Below are 21,623 nucleotides of genomic sequence, written 5' to 3' on the forward strand. Positions count from 1 at the left end.
AAGACATTGTAAGTGACAAAGTGGCTGAGGTGGAACCCAAAGTTTAGCCGACCACAATTACATACAGACAAATATATACCAAGGTAACGATGTATTCTCATATAGTTTAATAGAAAGTATTGCCAAAAATATCAGTGTGTGGACAGGACAGGTGGGGCTGCACTTCAGTTTAGAATTAATTAGCTATATTAATCACATGCAGAAATAATTTAAAGATTTGCTTACTTTAGACGTCTTACATTATGCAGAAGAAACCCCTCAAGGCAATAAACTATACAAAATATAGCATGTCTGCTGGTACTGAGGGCTTGCAAAAGGGACACAAACAGCTTTTTTCAAACTTTTCAGATGGCAATTCTGTCGCTTTAACACATTGTAATCAAATTTATCACAAAGCAAAGTCAAAATACTAAGGTCCTCATTACAAGTTTTTCATAATAGGACGGGGTATTTTTCACACTTAGAAAATATCATTACCATAGGGTGAGGTATTCATCACATCTGGAAAATACCTCGTTTTCTGAGTTTTTACAGGAAAAATGGGGCATAACCTGAGGAATCATTTAAACACAGAAAATGATACCTGTTTTGCCTTGTTTAAGGGTATTTCCCCTGAAACATTTTAGCCTGCTTGACCTGCTAGAATCTAGCTAGGGAAATCTGCAAAAGTGTCATAATTATCACACATCTCATTGGCCCTGATTCATAGGTTATCTAAATGAAGGTGCTATTTATTGAAACCGATACATAATGATACTGTGCGGTTCCTTATTCATTGGGTGAGATAAATAACAACTATCATATGTTTCTGGGGAATAATGTGGCATTTGGTGCTCACTGCACCAAACTCTGCATGCTAAACACCATACACTTTTCCCCTATTGCATTCCCATGGTTATCATGCTAACTTGGTGGTAGAAGAATGATATATCATGCATAAAAGGATGGATAGAAACAAAGATGCAAGAAAGGAAGAGAAATGAGCTGGTAATTGCAATAATTACCAGCTCATTCCTCTTCCTTCCTTGCGTCTTTGTTTCTCTTCTACCCTTCTACCCTTCGCTCTTTCCATGCCTCTCGCTCTGCATGCTCCTCTTTCTGTTCTCCATTACACCCTTCTTCCGCTTCCATTATGCCTCTGCCTTAATACCCCCTAATTCTAACGGTCTCTTTTTCTTCATCCATCAACCTGTTTCCTTTTATCTTTTTTTAACCCTCTCTTGACCTTCTCTACATTCTTTACACTTTCTTTGTAGATCGGCTTTGTTTCCCGCCCACTCTTTCACTCCACTCCCTCACCTATTCTCTCCATTGTGTCCACTTTTGTTCCTCATGCTTCCATTCTCCCTATTTCTAAATCTTCCTTCAAATGCTTTTTACTCACATTCTCTGTTTGCCATCTGATTTGTCTCCTTCTTCTGCTCTCAGTTCCTATCCTTCTTGCCCCTCCTTTTTTCTACTCTCATGTACTAACTATAATGTCCCCTCTCATTCTTGCTTCCGTCTTTTTCTTTTCACTCCTCTCATTCTTCACTCCCCATCTAGTTTTCTTTGATCGCCTCAGGTTCTTCACATAATTTCTACCCTGTTTAATGCTCTTTCATCTACCCTTCTAGTTCTCTCCCTTATCCTTGCTCTTCCTTCCTTTTGCCCCATTGCTTCCTTCCATCCCTTCCCTCTCTTGTTTCCTCTTGTCTCTTCTGCCGATGCTGCCTTTCTCACCCCACCTCCAATTTCAGCCCCTTTCTTCTTACTATTCCTTTCTCTGTTATTCTTCCTCCTTCCTGTACTTGTTTGAAGAAGGGTGAAGCTGGAGACCATGTAGAATTTGAGAGTAACAAAAAGAATGGAAAGGGTAACCTCAATGGCCCCATGTGTTGAGCAAAAATAGTGCTGGAAAAAGGCAAGGTTAAGGCTGGTACATAGCGACACTGTATGGAGCTTGCAGTCCTCATCTGCTACATGTTGCTATTGAGCACAATGAAATATCTCTATGAGTATAGCCTAGTCCTCAAAGCTCTTAGTATTGTTCTCAAAATCAAAGACCACACCATACATGCAATGTGTCATGTTGCCATTTCCTGATATCTTATCATCGTGGTAAATGTCTTGTGAGGACGTTATAGAAATAGAATGTTTGAAATCTGAAAATCCTGCCTTGATCATAGACGTTTGCCAAAAAACACTGGGGCATATTATCAATTGATTTATCTCCGCTTTTTTAGCTTCAAAAGCCAAGAAAGCAGAGATAAAATTATCTCCCTATCAGCAACAGGGTGCTAACACGCAAATTCGCATGTTAGCACCCTTTTTCTCTACGCTTCCCCTTGCATCTCTAATGAGATGCAAAGGGGGCGTTCCAGAGAAAAATAATAGGAGAAATGTTGTTAAGCAACATTTCTCCTATTATCAAGGATTTCGCTAACTCTGTTAGTGATAAAAAAAGCAGCGCTAACCGCGGTTAGCACTGCTTTTTTTTACACCTGGTATTTTCCTGACTTAGCCATGATATCCTATGGAAGGTGGATATCATGGCTAGGTTTGTGAGCCCCTATCATCAAGCTAACGCCAAACTTTGAGAGATTATCGTTGGTTTTCCAGCGATAATCTCCCAATTGGCAGTTAGCACGAGGATTTTTATCATTTCTGAGATAAACCTTGCTAATAGCAAGTTATCTTTGCGATAATTTCCGGCGATGCTTAGCATTAAAAAATTCATTGCTAAGCATCATTAGCGATAAATATTGCTAAACGTTGGTAATATGCCCCACTATAACCTCATGTTGGTCTGCCTCATGGTGTGCTACATCAAGAATCTCCAATATCAGATTATAAAAGGGGGGATTAAAAGGTATAGGTGGGTAAGGCTTTGCAGAGTTTATATACGTTACTGCCTATCATTTGTCATTTTTCTTTCACCATTTCTGAAATTGTAATGTATAATTCAATGGGTGTGAGTTAGTTGACAATTGATCAGAAATTCACAGTTGTTTGAAATAGGGGTCCCCTAAATCTGTTTGGCCTGGAATCCCTAAAATCCTTAAACTGTCCCTTCTTGAAGGAGGTGTAAATGCGGTAATTTATTTACAAAGTAACACTTTGAATGTTTTCTGCAGTATACATCAAATGACAGGTATTCTTCTGAGTGTGTGTGTCCTTAGGAATTTTAACTGGAAGGTTATTCTGACAGAGGCAATCATATGTTAGAAAGAGCACACTGACCTCTCCACCATGGTGCGAGTCTGTGCATTATGGCACTCACGTTGAAACCCATTTCAGGTAATGACAGCAGAAGGCCAACCATGGCAGATTTGACTCTGCTCTGAATCTTCCATCCTGTACAAAACAGCACAGCAAATTTGGTTGCTGTACAGCATTGCATAAATGATTAGTAAATCTGAGTCTACATTTTAAATTCGATAAAAATATTCTGATCTCTAAGGCAGGCATGTACAACTTTGGAAAATATGTTTGTAGCTTTGCATTGTTGAATGATTGCCATTTTGTAAATTAAAATAACACATGTTGTTTTTGATACTAATTTAGGAAACAGAAATCTAACATTATTTGGCTCCAACTTTGGAAATGCACTGTTCGACACTAGAGTATACATTGGTGCGGGTCCATGTCCAGTACTTGCCGTGGATTCTACGTATGTTGTCTGCCTGTTGCCCAGTCTCCCACCCGGATCATACCCTATCCTGCTGCAGGTTGGAAACCTGAGTTTTGCTTCAGTCAGGTAAGATGATTTTTTATCGTCCTGTAGTATTGGTGACAACGTTTGTTTTCTTGGCTAATAGTGGTTTCATTGAGCTCTTTGGGAATTTGTGTAGCTGTCCATCCAACTGGTGGTAACGAGTATCAAGATTGTATTTATTGTTTGTGTACTTGTGTACTTGTAGCTAAGAAAAATCTTCCTGTACTGTGGGTCTAAGAGAAAGACATACTGAATTACTTAGATTTTAGGCATGATAGAGTAACTAGTTTATAAATGTGAGTCGCAAATTCCTATATGAATTGCTGGTCTGCATATAGACATGGATAGCCAAAAGTACATGACTGGGCCATAAATATGGCACATATGGCAAATTCATATGTGCCATATTTATGGCCCAGTCATGTACTTTTGGCTATCCATGTCTATATGCAGACCAGCAATTCATATAGGAATTTGAGACTCACATTTATAAATTAGTTACTCTATCATGCCTAAAATCTAAGTAATTCAGTATGTCTTTCTCTTAGACCCACAGCACAGGAAGATTTTTCTTAGCTACAAGTACACAAGTACACAAACAATAAGGAATGCATTTACAGACTCACCCTAAAATGCTACTATTGGAATAAAATGAACATCAACAATTTACTACCTGTTCAATATGGATACAAACATACTTAAGCAAGCATGTGCCAAAGTAAATGGGAACAACTTTATAAAATTAACGATTTTCCAGACAGCATATTTTGAATGAGCCTGATCTAAGCTACTGATTGAACTTCAGCAGAGCAGCGCTTACTCTGTGGAGGTGGGTAGGTTGGTAGGGTGGGGGGGGGGTTAGTGACTTGCCAGTCATTGTACCGTGCAGTATTTTTAATGAAGGAAGTCTTGTCCTGTACTACTACTTATCGCTCATTGTTAAAAAAAAAGCTGTCCATAACAATCTTCGATTTGCTGTAATTTATTTTTAGACAGTTTTGCACTAACCCGACAATCCTTAAATGATAAACATTTTTATCACAAAAATGCAGAACTTATTTAAAATAAACATTTTGTCATTCACAAACTGGTGGATAACCAAATCAACTGACAAAATCAGGGTTCTTGGTAACTTCCTATTTGAAATTAATAAATGTTCCAGCTATACCACCTTCCCTAAGACATCTCAGTGATTCATGTATCAAAAGTAGATCACCCCAAGACTGCCTTGAACCCCCCATGTAATTATAATGCACATAGAATTAACACACCGTTACAAACGCCGTCAGCAGCATCTAAACTGTTGCTGTCCAGAGATGTACAACACTTACATGATTTAAATAATAGCCCATATGACAATGTTTTCTACAAAGATCACAGCAGGAACACCTTAACGTTGTTATATTCAAATATGTGAGGATGGTTTCATTCACAATGCATGTGCTTGAAGGAAAATTACTAGTTCTTTCACATTGACCTGTACTTTGCAAAGACTGCAGAAACTGTGCGGAAAGAAGTCACACAGGTGCAAATTGATTTGGAGGTGGAAATGAGCACGAACAATTTGAACAATTTATCAGAAACAACATTCATTTTAATTAAATGGTGTATCAAATAAAAATGTGACACTGCTAAACTCATTAGTAAACACACTTATACATGTCTGAGAAAAATTGTTTCAAGTGCAATATTATCACTTCATCGATTAATACCAAAATTCATCTTAAAAATTCTTAATTCTGCAAATAGTTTGTCACTTTTTCCCGCTAAAGGGGTGATAATTTTATCGCCCTATTAGAAAGCTGTCGCTAACAGCAGTTAGCGACAGCTTTTAGGCGATAGCGAGCAGTTTGGGGCCCGCTTTGCATGTCAGCGATATTTATCGCTAATGACATGCAAAGTGGGCGTACCCAACCTGTTAGTGACTGAAAGCAGTCGCTAACATCGCTATCGCCTATTATCAAGGCAGGCGAAGCGATAAAAAATATTGCACTAAGCGCAAATATCACAAAAAACTAACGACTGCTCAGACCAGTTCTTAACCTGTATATCCAATGGGAGGTGGATATTCAGGTTAAGACCCCATGAGCGATAATGCCTGAATATCGCTGGATTTCCAGCGATATTCACACATTGAGCCGCTATCGGCGGATATTTTATCGCAATTGAGATAAACGTTGCTAATAGCACGTTATCTCTGCGATTAAATCCGGCGATGCACGGTGATACAATTTTTTTGCTAAGCTTATTTAGCGATAAATATCGCAAGTTGTTGATAATATGCCCCCTAGTTCTGGTTTTTAAAAACACAAGGTGTGAAAACTTGGCAGTATGGTAAAACTTCTAGGGTAAAATGCATTGGTCTACTGGACCAGTGTCTATTCCACCCAAGGTCTCCCGGCACCATACACGAAGAAGGAATTATTTTTGGGGGACACATTTCCCTTTCGAAATCTGTTACCACCTCTTGGTATCTGCAACTTATCAATTGTTGATATGATCACTGTAATTATGGTCACAAACCACTCATGCATGTCATACTAAAATGCAGTTAGGAGGGGATATCCCTTTTATGTCCCTACCTAATTGGGACTTGGTGTGGATCACTAAACTCATTTTCCAAGTTGAGAAGGCTTTACCAACACCTAAAGTGGGTTTATAATGTATGTAAAAGTTATTCTGTGATCTCAAACCATGGAATCGTGCAAATTCCATTTTTTTGCAATAGAAAATGGGTTAGAACCTCTCACCCTAGGTTAGTCAAAAACGTATTTGATTAGAGTTCCTCCTAAAATATTTTATATCTTTTCATTTCCCTTAGTGACCCTTTAAAGGCTAACATTACATACATTTTGGAGGTAAACAGTGTTTCTCCGCCGCGTGGATCAGTGTATGGTGGCACACAAATCACAATAACAGGTTCTGGATTCAGCACAGAGCAAGAGATCAATGAAGTGCAGCTCGGTAAGTTTTGTTTTTAGTGTTTTTTTTCTTCATTTTAAGGTCAAAAGTTAAATCTTAACGTACTTGATCTTGAATATTATGTAAATAGAAAAGTAAACAATAGATAATGTCTGCTCACTTCCTTATCAGTGGAGATTATTACTACTTTTGTGTGTACTGGAATATTTCGACATGCATTAGTATGTTTTTAAAATGGTTAACTCACTTGCTCAATGAGAAAATGTCACAGGAGAAGGTGGTATTATTTATATTCATTTGGTCCTTACAACTGACACATGGATGGCCTGCTATCATTGAGGCACTAGTCCATTTATTGCATGTTAGCCATTCAGTAGTGACAAAGCCCCCACTGCTAGCAGACACATTTCAGATTGGCCAGCCTCGAACATTCTCAAAGTTCCACCACACGTTTGAGTACTGAACCCCCACAGCCATCCAGCCATCAGACACCACCCTACACTGTACGGCTTATACTTTGCAGAAAAAGTTATAATTGTGGAGAATTATCATGTTTCCTCACCTTTAGGTTTAGGACTGATCGTTTTCATGTCCTGAAGAGAATCTTAAGAATGAGGGGTTGTAAGAAAGATTAAATCTTTGATAAGTCCATCAGGCACACTTTTGTGTCTCAACTATCCTTTATTTGTACTCCGATTCGTGTTTTGTGCAACTCCCTCCAAGTGTTTTGTCTCAGAACACTGTATTCAATGAGCAAGTTTTGTAGAAAGTGGGATTTCCACCTTCAGGTGGTGGTGTGCACATTTATACTTAGACCTGTAGTTGGTCTTAATCACTCTTTTCCAAATTGAATGAATACTTCTTACACATTTAATTCATGTTTCAATACGAAAAAATTTATTTGTTTCATTTCTTGCTTTTCTTTCAAATATGCAAATTCGTTTTATGCAAAAACATCATGCTTCTACATTCCACATCCACCCAATGCATTTCGGGTCTGTGACCCTTCCTCAGGGGTCTATGTGGGGAAAAAACAAGGAAATATTTCCTTGTTTTTTTCCCACATAGACCCCTACAAAACTTGGGTTGTAAGAAAGAGACATACCACAACTGATCTGTAGTTGAAAGATGCATTTATCTTGTTCCAAAGTGCTTCCACACTCCATAATTTCATACTGTATTTTTCTTTCATAGTATATTCTAAATAGCTTTGATATCCGTGTAGTATAAACTAAACTTAACAAGAATCGACACCCACCGTAAAACAAAGTGGTCCTCTAAAGAAGTTACACTTCATACAAGGCTTACAAGGGGTCTATTCATACTTTAACACAAGATAGTGGTGAGTTCGCTGCCACCTGAGATTACCATTTACTGCTTTTAATTACTGTAATTTTTTACAACTTTTAATCTTAGCTCGCATTTTACTTTCAATTTGCTCGCTTTTAACAATTTTTAAACTTGCCTATTTGCACAGTGTTACCACTGTCTCCCGCCTCGTTCCACTGCTTGCTGATTGAGTGGAGGGTGTGGATGACAGCAGGCAGGTCACTGGCAGGGCACTTCCGGTCGAGGAGGAGGCGGAGTAGTCCTTCTACTTGCCCTCCTACTTTAGACCGATGTGCCAGCATGCACACAGAAGATCGTGGTGAGTTGGCTGCCACCTGACATCATCATTTACTGCTTTTAATTACGGCAATTGTGGCACGGTTTTACAACTTTTAATCTTAGCTTGCATTTTACATCCAATTTTCCAACTTTTAACAATTTTTAAACTTGCTTGTTTGCACAGCGTTACCAATGTCTCTGCCTTTGTCTACCGCAGCAGCTAGCTGATTGTGTGTAGGGCGTGGCTGACAGCACTCAGGTCACTGGTAGGGCACTTCCAGTTGAGGAGGGGGTGGAGTAGTCCGATGTGCCAGCGTGTGCGTAGCAGACACGTGCATCGGGCGTGCCTAAGGCAAGTCCGTCTGCGCCCATCCGGAACCAGAGGCCAGAACCCCTGTTCCCCATTAAGAAAGACTTTTAGAGCGCTCTATATTTTCCTGAAGGAACTCACTTCTGGAATTTGCCAGATTTGCTCCTTGCAAGCAAACATCGTGTATAGTAGCGTCCCCAGAACACACAGAGGGGCCCTTCTCCTGTACTACCTGTAAATGGTGTAGTCTAACACAGACCGAGAGATCGCATATAGAAGTAGATGACCGGGTGAAAATGAACTGCATCTACTTCAATGCTAGGTCAGTTCCTAAACACACCTTCAAGATATGGGACACCATTAAGGAGGCAGACCCTGAACTGGTCTTTATTACCGAAACCTCGTTGAATGGTAATAATTGCCCGACATTGCAAACGCCTTACCCAGGAATATAAAATAATAAGGCAAGACAGGCAAGGGCGGAAGGGCGGGGGCTAGCCATTCTATTTAAAGATTGCCTCAACTGTCTCCCCATCACAGTAGCCCAGCTGGGAAAACACAAGCTGTTTCCATTCCAAGTGTATGCAGGGAACCACAACCTACTGGGTGGGGCTGATCTATAATACCCCTGGATACCTGCTAGAATTCAGCATTAAGGTATTTACACAGTTGCTTCCCACTTACCTAAACTACAAAGACTTAATGGTGATCAGAGACTTTAATGTCCACTTTGAAAAATCCAATGACACGGTGGTAACCCACCTGGATAATGATAGGCAGATCTTCCAACTCAAACAATGGATCAAGGGGCCCACACACAATGCAGGGCATACACTGGATTAATTATTCTCTAATATTGAATCCACCATGGTTGAGGAGATTAAACCCATCACATGGACCGATCCCTCACTAACCACCTTCTCATTTACCCAACCTGTGATACCAGTAAAAGCTTTGAAACTTACTCACGGAGCATACAGAGCCTGGAAATCAGTCACCACGAATCATTTCAGCACCATGTGTGTAATGAACCTCAAAACGGAGATCACCAACACACTAGACCAATGGGCACCTAAACTTAAGCCTAAATCCACAAAAAGAACTATGTCGGAAAAGTGGTACACATCCGAACTTATGGCACTGAAAAAAAGTGCTAAATATGGGAACACAAATTGAGAATCCCAGATCTGACCCTGACAAATCAACTTACAAAGCAGAATTCAGGAGCTACAACTATGCAATCAAGAAGGCAAAAAGGACATTTTTTGCGCAGCGAAGCAATGAGAATAGCAATTCAGTAAAAGAGCTATATAAAATAAACTGGCCTGCATGTCTCAAACCCTGCACCCAACAGCAGAATGCTGTGAAATGATCAGAAAATTTTTCACTGACAAATTAAGTACAATCTGCTCATCATTTAGTACTGATACCCCAGCAGACCCCACTAATTGGAAAAACACAGACTTTCATCTCGAACCCACGGTACAGCTGGGCAGTTCCGTCCCCTTTACATAAGAGGAAGTCGCTAAGGCAATGGGGAAGTTAAATCAGGATCTCCTCTTGACCACTGCCCACATTTCATCTTTGCACAGATCATACCCACCCTGCGCCCATACATAACACAGCTATTGAACCAATCTCTGGAGACAGCAGTGTTACCGGAGAGGTGGAAACAGGCCATAGTGACCCCCCTACTAAAGAAGGTTGGTTGAGAGGTAACTAGCCCAGTTAACCACAGGCCGATCTCCCAACTCCCCTATCATTCCAAGGTCCTGGAGAAATTGGTCAATAGACAGCTGTCTAACTATCTAGAAAGAAATGAGCGGTTGGACCCCTCTGAAACAGGCTTCAGGGCCACCAACAGCACAGAGGCAACTCTCCTGGCCGTCCTAGATAATGTAAGGGCATTGTTGGACCAGGGAAATGCAGTTGCCCTGATCCTGTTGGACATGTCGGCAGCGTTCGACATGGTCTCCCACCAACTCCTACTGGAAAACTTCATGAAAAAGGGATACATGCAAAAGCCCTTCGATGTCTCAGTTAGTTCCTGAGCAACAGAACCCAAACCATGCAATTAGGTGCCTTTTCCTCAAGTCCAAAAACCCTAAGCTGTGGTGTCCCTCAGGGCTTATCCCTTAGCCTCACTCTTTTCAATGCCTATGTTTCATCCTTGGCAAAAATTGGCATGAAGTGGGGTTTCGGCATTTGCTCGTATGCGGATGACATGCAACTGACAATAGTCCTCAGAGATAGACATGAGGATGCCAGGGCCAAACTCCACAATTGCCTCACTGAAATGGCAACCTGGATGTCGGACCACTGCTTAAAGCTCAACGCAGAGAAATCCGAAATCCTGCTCCTCGGCAGAGCCAATCATATCTGGGATGCGTCTTGGTGGCCCCACTCACTGGGAGACGCCCCAGCACCCAAGCAGTGTGCAAAAAATGTGGGGGTTCTCATTGATAACACCCTATCCATGCAGGATCACGTGTGTATACTATGTGGAAAAAGCTTCGCCACATTGAAACTTTTAAAAAGGCTGTTTCCCTGGATTCCAATGGAAAGCAGGAGGACAGTTACACAGGCTCTACTTGTCAGCAGGCTGGATTATGGGAATGCACTCTTCGTTGGCATGCCAGACTATCTCTTCAAATGCAATGCAATCTGATAGTAGTATTTCCTACTAGGGAATAACAGCACATCAAAACATAAATAGGTGTAAGATGACCATATAGTCAGGGCACACTGGAGTCAAAGTTGCTGTAAATACAGCAGAGGTGCTCTAGCAACCATTACCACTCACTACCAAGAAGTGGTGATAGCAGATCGAGACGAGCTGCCGTTGAAAGTATCAAATAAGAAGGTCAGCGAAGCACACCCCAATTGCAATTATATAAAGTCTTGACAATTACAAAGATGTGAGATCAGAGTACACCAAAGTTCAACAAATATATTAGATAGTCAATGACATAAAATGATCCTAAAGTTCATCACGAGCAAATCACGATGTTTGTATGTATAATTTTCTTTATTCCTTGTTCATATTCAGACGTGAATTGCAGCCAACACGTGTTTCGTCTGAACAAAATTGGTACTCAGACTTTCTCAAGGCAAAAAGAAGATCATCAGTAACGTAAGTCCGTCGCGTAGCTGTAAAGTCATGAAGATACTTGTATTCGGAACCAAATCTTATAGATGTGCATCTAGAGCTGGAGCGCAGAGGCCCACACGAAGATGCAGGATGGTGGTGTAAGTTCCTGTAATCTCTATAGCTTCCTAAAAAGTAATGACACCCCTCTGGGCTCTGAGTGTAGATGCTCCTGGATGAACCTATATATAACCTAGAGCGTAGTCGTAACAATCAGATGAGGTATGGTTCCAAGTAAACACAATAATGTATGACGCGACCCGAGTTTTTTGAGTAAATACATCGGGGGGAGATTGTGACTTTCAATTCGTAGTAGTCTCGAAAAGGACACACGTCCCCCACGCTTGGTAACGCAGCTCTTCAAACGCCTACAGGCAGTACAAAACGCAGTGACCAAACTGGTGTGCAACAAGAGCAGATACAGCTCAGCAACCGAATGCCTGAGGCAACTGCACTGTCTGCCCATGCGTCACACAGCACAATTTAAGCTCTTAGGACATACACACAGAACACTCAATCACACTGGTCCCAGGATTCTTCAGAATAAAATTAAATTCTACACTCCTTCCAGAAACCTAAGGTCTCACCAGCAGGCGCTGGTTAAGGCTAAAAGGATCAGAAAGGTCAGGGCAGGTGGACGCACCTTTTCATACCTCGCAGCTCTCCATTGGAACAAGCTTCCACTGGAACTTTGGTTGATCAAAGACTACACTGGGTTCAGGAAGAAACTTACAACCCACTTATTCCCCAAAGAATAATGTTATCTACCGTAACAGCACCAGCCTTATCACCCCATAACCGCTGCTTCAGCGCCGTGATATCCCTACGGGATGAATGTTGCTCTTTACAAATAAATAAATACATAGGCAAGCTAATAAATGCAAGTCTAACTGTAATGTAATAGCCACTCAATACAACTACAACAAATTTGACAATTATATAAATGCTGTACTAATTAATTCACGATTGGAGTGGACGATGCTTGCAGATTTATTTTATTTATTAGAAGCTATCGATTTTAACACAGTAGGAATTATGGGGAGATGGCTTAAATCCTACCTGGGGTCCTCCTCCATCCATTTAATGTTGCCACACAGGTCTTGCTGTATAATTATAATAGAAATAAAGGCACCAGATGGGGGAGTGAAGTGGTGTGAGACCTGTTGATGTTAGACCTAGAACTCTCCCTACTTTAACTTATGTATTTATGTTTTTGTTTAATTGAGTCCTTACACCAAAGTGCCATTCCAACATAAAAAATATGGTACAAATCAAAGGAGACATATATAATTTATATAAATAAGAACAGCCTTCGAGTGCCACTATATTTCAAATTTCATTATCAGGAAAGCTTTAAGTGCAGGTCATTGTTTGAAATTATTATTTAATAATTATTGATAATTATATTAGTTATTATTTTATTAAGATGTTTGAATATTTAGTACTTATGTTATAAATAGATTTTTTCAGCATTGTGATTATCTCAGCATTGCAGGTTTGGTTGGAAAGTGTCATATTTAACATACTTATTGAATAATTTTAAAATATTACATATAATACATTATATTTTGTTAATAATTAATTTAATCATTTATTAAAAGTAACATGTAATGGTGTGGCTTCATTATTTTACAATCCATCATATTTGAAAATTGAAATGTGTATGTGTTGTGGAATTTGAAGGTTTCTTTGTTGTTATGAATGTTTGCTAAATTATTAGGTTATATTGATATTTTTTCATTTTATTTTCGATTTTCTTAATTTTGTTAAATTAAAGAAATTAAATTTGCTATTTAAATAAATCTGTTTTTAGAAATAAATGTAAGATTGTGTTTCAGAATCATTTCATTTTATTATGTACTTAATATTACCCATTCAACTAATGATTCTTTCCCAAGTTCTAAATTGGACTCGAGTTACAATAAATAATCTGAGACCACCCAAATATGTGTTCTTTCTCCAATGTTTTGCGCAACTGGAATTAGAAATGCAAATCTGATTTTCATAAATAAATGATTAATGCACCTTCCACAATGTTTGTGAGGCTGTAGTTCACATAATAAATTTGAAGCCCAAAATACGTACACTTTACTCACTGTTTATTGATTTCCAGGCATACTCTAAAATGTCACCCCACATGAAAATGTGATTCAGGTTATAACTTTTATGCCTGATTAAGAATATATCACAAAATAAGGCTCAGCTTCAGGGATATATAAATAGATTTAGTAGTGGCAACAAGTGGCACCGAAAAAAGAAATGTCAGAGGAAATAAGCTCCAGTTCCTCCCACCTTGTGACAGTGTTGTGTTGATGCATTTATGAGGTATCTTTTTAAAAATATAAGCAAGTAGTTGAGAAATTTCTCAAAACGTCAAGGTAGATGCCTGTAATGGTAGAGGAAGGCTTTGGTCGATGACACGAGGAACATCATCATTTCTAATGATCCCAAGGTACAAAGACGTGAAACTTAGGAATGGGTGTGGAACCAAGATTTCAAGTCAGTGAAATGGTTTCATATCCCTCAATGGTCCAGAAAAGGAGAATATATTGTCATTTGCTGTTAAAAGGCCAACCTACCAGAGATCCTCAAGAGAAGTAGGCAGCTGAATGAGATGGTATCTGACTGCTAAATTGGAACTCCACCCTTCTGGATTGTTCCTTTTTCCTATTCTGTAACAACAAGAAGCAAACATGGAGTTAATTATCACCTAACTTAAATAGATCCTTTTAAAGTAAACTTTCATAAGATATTCAAAATGTCTTATGAATTGTAAATGTATCCAACACATTTTTGTGTTTTCTATAAACCTTTTGCCAGGAAATTATCTGCCATGCTTATAATGTCAGTCTTACTTTCTTTGCCGAGTGAAATCAATCGCCAATAGAACAGATTACTGGAAAGGGGCGACCACTCGGTCCTCCCGAACGTATGGTTGGGTGCCCCGATCCTCCCGGGAAACCATTTTGGGCGGGGGGCGTGTCTCGGCTGGTATGCCCGAAGCGGCGTAGCTGGGGTGCGCCTTTTTCCGCCCAAGAGGGGTTGTCCTAGACACCTACACTGATGGGCCACGCCCAGTAATCGTACCCGAGGAGGGTACACGCCCTCCCGCAGAAGCATAAATAGAGCAGCAATCCGAAGAAGCGTCCTCTTGTTCCTGTGCTCTGAAGGCTGCACCCACTCGTGCTCGTGAGCCCTCGACGGAACAAGCAGCAATTTTGAGAACATTTAATTCTTGTGTTTTTCTTTCAGTTACTCAAAGGCGAAGAGTCCAGGACCTCGTTGATCGTCTAAGGGACCGATAAATCGAAACCATGGCTGGCAAGAAAGCAGGAAAGGGTTCCGAGACGGATAAGGTGCTACGCCTGTTGATGAACCGAATGGCTGGCATGGAGCGGAAACTCGGACAAGTCCCATCGATCAGTCGAGGTTTGGCGGACGTCAAAAAGCAACTGGCTGCACTGAGCAATCCTGGTAAACCTAAGAAGGTAATAGGCCCGGCCTTGCCGGGAATCGTCCCCGAGGGCAGAGGGAAGCGGGTCAAGAAGAGGGCGGTTTCAGGGGAGGTTCCGGTCCCAGAGGTACCCCCGGCCACCCCTGTCACACCGGCAGGCAACCCGGTACCAGTCCCGGACGCGGGTCAACCGATCCCGGTAGTGATTACCCCCGCTAACGATGAGGATATGCCTCCTGAATTGGCCACCCATTGGCCGCATGGCTCAATAATAAAGCAGGGGGTGCCAAGGCACCCGGAGACATGGCTGAAGAGGCCAAGCTACTAATCCAGCAATTGCGGCAGTCGAGAGATGCCGCAAAGGCGAATCTTCCTCTTGTTTCCCCACAGGTGACTCTGGTAGGACCAGCAGTTGGTCTCGAGAAAACGGCGGGAACAACGACCGAACCGGGTAAGCTCGCTTTGCCAATGGCGGGGGAGGGCTCATTACCCTCAAGGCGGGAGAGGGTGGCACAGCACATCCCTATGGCCACGAAAGAGTTAATATGGGGAGACAAATATATCAATATGTTTTCTTTATTAACTGACCATCGCGAGATGGAGTATGCTAAAACCCAGAAAGATTTGTGGCACCCGAGCGTATGGCGCGCAAAAATGGCGGAATTCAGGGTGGATGAAACGATAACGAATTGGGCGAAGGCCTTTGCAATATTTACTACAGTGATGGGGGAACGTAAACCCGAGGTGTTAACTGAACTGTCTTGCTATCAAACTCGTATTATGGATTTGTATGCAATGTATGAGGGAGAGGAATGGAAAGGTTATGACATGAAATTCCGAAAAGCGAAAGAATATGATGCCTCTCTGACATGGGACTGCCTCGACTCGGTCTCATGGCATAAGCAGCTCCTGCCGGGGGCGGCAGGTACATCCTTGCCGGGCGGGAGTGGGTCGGGGGTCTTCCGCCAAAAGCCCGCGGTGCCCTTTCAAGCAGGCGCCGGTGGCGTTCACCAGCCGAAAACGGGCGGGAATGGCTGAAAGCGGGGGGTCTGTTGGGGCTTCAATCGAGGCAACTGTAACAGACAGCAAGGAACATGTAGGTTCAAACATGCATGTGCCGGCTGTGGGAATTCCTCACACCCGGAGAGTTCATGTAGATCGAAAAATAACGGGGCGGGAGGAAAGGGAGGGTCCAAGCAGGAGTAAGGTAGAATGTTGTGACCAATTGCCTACACCCGTTGATCTCATGGCTATGACTCCTTGGTTAAACAAATACCCTGATCATGTCTCCGCTGGGGTGTTGAGGAAGGGATTCTTACATGGCTTCCACATCCCGGCGGGGGATTTTCGAGGGAACTCCTTTTGTAAAAACCAGTTATCTGTCCAACACAACCCAAGCGTGGCAGAGAGAAAAATCGCAAAAGAAGTCAGCTTAGGGCGAGTGGCAGGGCCTTTTCATCGCCCGCCGGTGGCGGAGTTCATCTGTTCCCTGTTAGGGGTTGTCCCGAAGAAAGACCCAGGGGAGTTTAGACTTATTCATAACCTGTCTGCTCCAAGGGGTTCCTCGGTGAACGAGGCCATTAATCCAGAAGTTTGTTCGGTGCGGTACGCATCGTTCGAGGATGCCGTGGCCATGTTGAATCGCCTGGGCCCCGGGGCGCTGATGGCGAAATCAGATATCGAATCGGCATTCCGGTTGCTCCCGGTACACCCACAGGATCAGGGCTTGCTAGGTTTTGCATTTCAAGGGAGTTATTACATGGATAAATGCATGCCTATGGGTTGCTCCATTTCTTGTGCTTATTTTGAAATGTTCCGCTGTTTTTTAGATTAGGAGCAGCCGGCGATACGAAATGTGCGCAGGCGCTGCATGACTTCTGCTTCCTCATGAGGGAGTTTGGAGTCCCATTGGCACCAGGTAAGACGGTTGGACCATCTACTTCACTAGAGTTTCTGGGAATTGAGCTCGATTCAGTGGAGGGATGTTTCCGTTTGCCGATGGAAAAAGTGGACAAGTTTAGGGCTACCTTGATGCAATGCCTGGGCAAGGAGAAGGTGACCCTGCACCAGTTACAACAAACAGTGGGTCAACTTAACTTTGCCTTGAGAGTGATACCAATGGCCCGCCCCTTCTCACGCTCTATTGCACAAGCTATGGTTGGTCTCAAAGAGGGACACCACCGTACGAGACTGTCTGCAGAGGTTCGCCAGGATATGCGCATTTGGTTGGCATTTCTGGCGGACTTCAACGGTCGAGTCGTGTGGAACAAGCCGCCAGCGTCTTCAGATGAACTAGGTCTGTGGACTGACTCAGCGGGGAGCGTGGGATTTGGCGCCATCTCGGGTAATCGATGGTCGGCGCAAACATGGCCGACGTGGTGGCACTCCAGCGGTCTCACAGGTAACATTGGGTTCTTGGAGTTATTCCCCATTTGGGTTGCTCTGATGGCATGGCCAGACGTCTTCAGGGACCGCTCAGTGGTGTTTTGGTCTGATAATATGACTGTTATTGAATGCATTAACCAACAGGCAGCACGCTGCAAATGGATCTTGAGATTGTTGAAAGAAGTTGTGCTGCTTTGCATGAGACTGAATGTACAGTTCAGGGCGAAACATGTGCCGGGCGTACTGAATCATGCAGCTGATGCACTCTCTCGTTCACATATGCAGGCGTTCAGGGGTTATCTACCTACAGCGGACCTAGTGGTGGCACCATTCCCCGAAGCACTTTGGCTAATCGGTGCCCCGGATTACAAGACCTCGTGGCAGCAAGCTTAGCTCCCAGGACAAGGAAGGCATACGAAGGAGCGTTTCATTCCTATTGCACCTTTTTGGGTCCGACAGGGAATCAGAACTGGGGTCAGGAGGAATCCTTCCTGGGGTTCCTGGTGGTGCTGCACAGAGAAGGCCGATCAGCGGCAACGGCCAGTAGGCATAGGGCGGCCATTTCATTCATGGCGCAGGTGCATGGCATAAAAGACCCAACGGGTTCCTTTTTGGTTAAGAAGGCCCTTCGCGGCTGGCAGTGCCTCGAGTGTCGCAAGCAAGATGCGAGGCGCCCGATTGGCTTACACAGGTTGTCTCTACTCGTAGCGAAACTAGACGAGACGTGCTCCTCCCATTTCGAAGCAGTTCTGTTCCGGGCAGCTTTCGCATTAGCGTTCCATGGGGCTATGCGGGTGAGCGAACTGGTCGCAAGGAATAAGAAAGACGTTGAGGGAGGCTTGTGCAGGGATCACGTCCAAATTAGGGGTGATTCGATGGTGGTCTCGATAGCCAGGTCCAAGACCGACCAGGGGGCTATGGGAAATAGTGTTGTCGTGCAGCGCGCGCGAGGGTCCCCCACGTGCCCGATAAAGTGTATAGAGGAATACTTGGCACTAAGGGCGGCTACATGGGGGGGGAGTTTGCTGAGGCACAAGGATGGCACCCCACTGACGAGGTTTCAGTTCCAGAGGGTGCTAGCACTGACAATCGCTGCTGCGGGCATGGACCTGTGCGATTTTGGGACCCACTCCTTTAGGATAGGGGCTGCTACTGAGGCTACAGCCAGGGGTCAGAGTGCGGAGGAAGTGAAACAGTTGGGACGATGGTCCTCGAATTGCTTCAAAAGGTATGTGCGATTGCACATGTTGTAAAGATCAATTGACATGCACTCACGCTTCTTGTCTTTTGTTTGAATTACAGTTTCGCGAGCCTGTCACGCGGGGCGGAATTTGCAGTCGACCCAGCACCAGGAGACCAGCGGTCAAGGATCACCGTCTGGAGAGAGAGTGGTATGGGTCGTGGGCCACTCATACGTGAGGCGCGCCGGGGACGTATTCAAAGCAGGTGACGCGACTCGCGCAGCTGGGGAATACGGGTACAGAGTGGCCTTCCATGGGAAGGGCGGGCTCTGTTTTGACCAATTCGAGTAATTTGTTGAGGGTCTCTTAGGGCGGCAAAGGTCACCGCCATCTGTAGTCATAGTACACCTGGGGGGCAATGACTTGGTGACACTGGGTAGACGAGTGTTGTTTGAACAGGTTTTGTCTGCTGTTAGCTGGTTGGCAAAAAGAATCCCGGGGTGCACGATTGCCTGGTCCCACATGATTCCCAGAAAAGTATGGCGGGGGGCCTTTCGGTGTCAGCACTGAACTATTCGGTGAAGAGGGTAAACAATAAAATTGGTAGATTGTTTCGCTCTGCGCAGTTGCATAGCATTCCTCATGGGTGTATTCGGGGTGATCACATGTATCTGAATGATGGGGTTCACCTGTCCCGGGAGGGGAATGTTTTACTCATAGGAGACTTCATAGCATGGCTAAGGGGTTTGAGGAAGCATGACCTTTAGGAGGAGTTGGGGGGGCCGGATAGTCGGTCAACTATCCGGCCTGTGGCGGTAAGGTCATGATCGGTGAGCAGTAATTTCAAGGTCCCTAGAGGGGGACGCCACCCAGAATGGATTGGAGCGCCTGGGGGGAGGCGGCCATTGGCCCCTCCCACTGATGAGGCGGCACCCATTACGGATGGGTCGCCTAAGGGGAGACGGCCATAGGCCCCTCCCAGGGGAGGAGGCGGCTATATGCCCCTCCTACTAATTTCCCGGGGGGCGGATAACCGCGACGGCGGATAGAGAGTGTGGGGATGGGGGGGGAGTCCACTCTGTCCTTCCTACAGATACCTCACACGGGAACTCGGACGACCATTAAGATGGCGTCGAGTGGAAAGGGGGCCCCCACCACGACAAGGGAAATTACAGTTGGCAATGAGGGTACAGTCCTCTGCGCATGCGCCACTCACACCGTGAGGGCGAGAGTTTTGGTAGTAGGGATCTGACACCGGTTAAGACCTTGCCGTTGGCCCTTAATGCTAGGATGTACAATTTTAATTTAGAATGTATGCATTTGCAGGATGTTAGACTCGGCTAGGAAACCTTTGTATTAGAGATCTGTTAAGGTTAGCCAAAGAACATGTCTTCCTCGAAATATAATAAATGTAATATTGTACATGATTATGAAACTTTTATTTAATGTTTTAAATTTTGTTTAATATTTTAATAAATACGGCCGGGAGGGTGACTCCCTCCCGCCTTCCAAAAGTTCAAGCCTGCGTCCGTCTTCCCATCCTTGGGGATTGTGTTGGGAGGGGGTGACGGGCATCCCGGCCATATGGAAAGGGGCGACCACTCGGTCCCCCCGAACGTATGGTTGGGTGCCCCGATCCTCCCGGGAAACCATTTTGGAAGGGGGGGGTGTCTCGGCTGGTATGCCCGAAGCGGCGTAGCCGGGGCGCGCCTTTTTCTGCCCAAGAGGGGTTGTCCTAGACACCTACACCGATGGGCCACGCCCAGTAGGCGTACCCGAGGAGGGTACACGCCCTCCCGCAGAAGAATAAATAGAGCGGCAATCCGAAGAAGCGTCCTCTTGTTCCTGTGCTCTGAAGGCTGCACCCACTCGTGCTCGTGAGCCCTCGACGGAACAAGCAGCAATTTTGACCCACCCACCAGCCCCTGATGGCAATGTTCGTTTTGTAATAAAGTTTTGCTGTGTTAGGCCCTTTTTTCCTCTGTAGAAAAGTAAAGGAATGTTTAAGTTGAGTATGTGTCTTCTGTCTGTAGGATACTGTTTTTCTTTTTAGGAGTAAACAGTCTTGATACAATTAGTCATGCTGAATATTTTCCTTCCTTAGTAGGTAAACAACTGTCGTATTTATTTTTTGGTCGGGCGGTAAGGTCATGATCGGTGAGCAGTAATTTCAAGGTCCCTAGAGGGGGGCGCCACCCAGAATGGATGGGAGCGCCTGGGGGGAGGCGGCCATTGGCCCCTCCCACGGGGAGGCGGCACCCATTACGGATGGGTCGCCTAAGGGGAGATGGCCATAGGCCCCTCCCAGGGAGGAGGCGGCTATATGCCCCTCCTACTAATTTCCCGGGGGCCGGATATCCGCGACGGCGGATAGAGAGTGTGGGAATGGGGGGGGAGTCCACGCTGTCCTTCCTACAGATACCTCACACGGGAACTCGGACGACCATTAAGATGGCGTCGAGTGGTAAGGGGGCCCCCACCACGACAAGGGAAATTACAGTTGGCAATGAGGGTACAGTCCTCTGCGCATGCGCCACTCACACCGTGAGGGCGAGAGTTTTGGTAGTAGGGATCTGACACTGGTTAAGACCTTGCCGTTGGCCCTTAATGCTAGGATGTACAATTTTAATTTAGAATGTATGCATTTGCAGGATGTTAGACTCGGCTAGGAAACCTTTGTATTAGAGATCTGTTAAGGTTAGCCAAAGAACATGTCTTCATCGAAATATAATAAATGTAAAATTGTACATGATTATGAAACTTTTATTTAATGTTTTAAATTTTGCTTCATATTTTAATAAATACGGCCGGGAGGGTGACTCCCTCCCGCCTTCCAAAAGTTCAAGCCTGCGTCCGTCTTCCCATCCTTGGGGATTGTGTTGGGAGGGGGTGACGGGCATCCCGGCCATACTCACAAT

General features: G+C 44.0%; 1 protein-coding gene across 1 annotated transcript in view; it reads left to right on the forward strand.

Moving 5' to 3' along the window:
• The window catches only part of LOC147724578 (fibrocystin-L-like), a 1,433,379-nt gene that overhangs the window by 692,865 nt on the left and 718,891 nt on the right, over positions 1-21,623 (forward strand). Inside the window, exons 34-35 of the mRNA XM_086966122.1 lie at positions 3,547-3,739; positions 6,519-6,661. Coding sequence (XP_086822248.1) covers positions 3,547-3,739; positions 6,519-6,661 — 336 coding nt within the window. The remainder of the gene's footprint in view (positions 1-3,546; positions 3,740-6,518; positions 6,662-21,623) is intronic.

This window comes from Lissotriton vulgaris, chromosome 4_1, assembly GCF_964263255.1.
Source record: "Lissotriton vulgaris chromosome 4_1, aLisVul1.2, whole genome shotgun sequence".
Lineage (NCBI taxonomy): Eukaryota > Metazoa > Chordata > Amphibia > Caudata > Salamandridae > Lissotriton > Lissotriton vulgaris.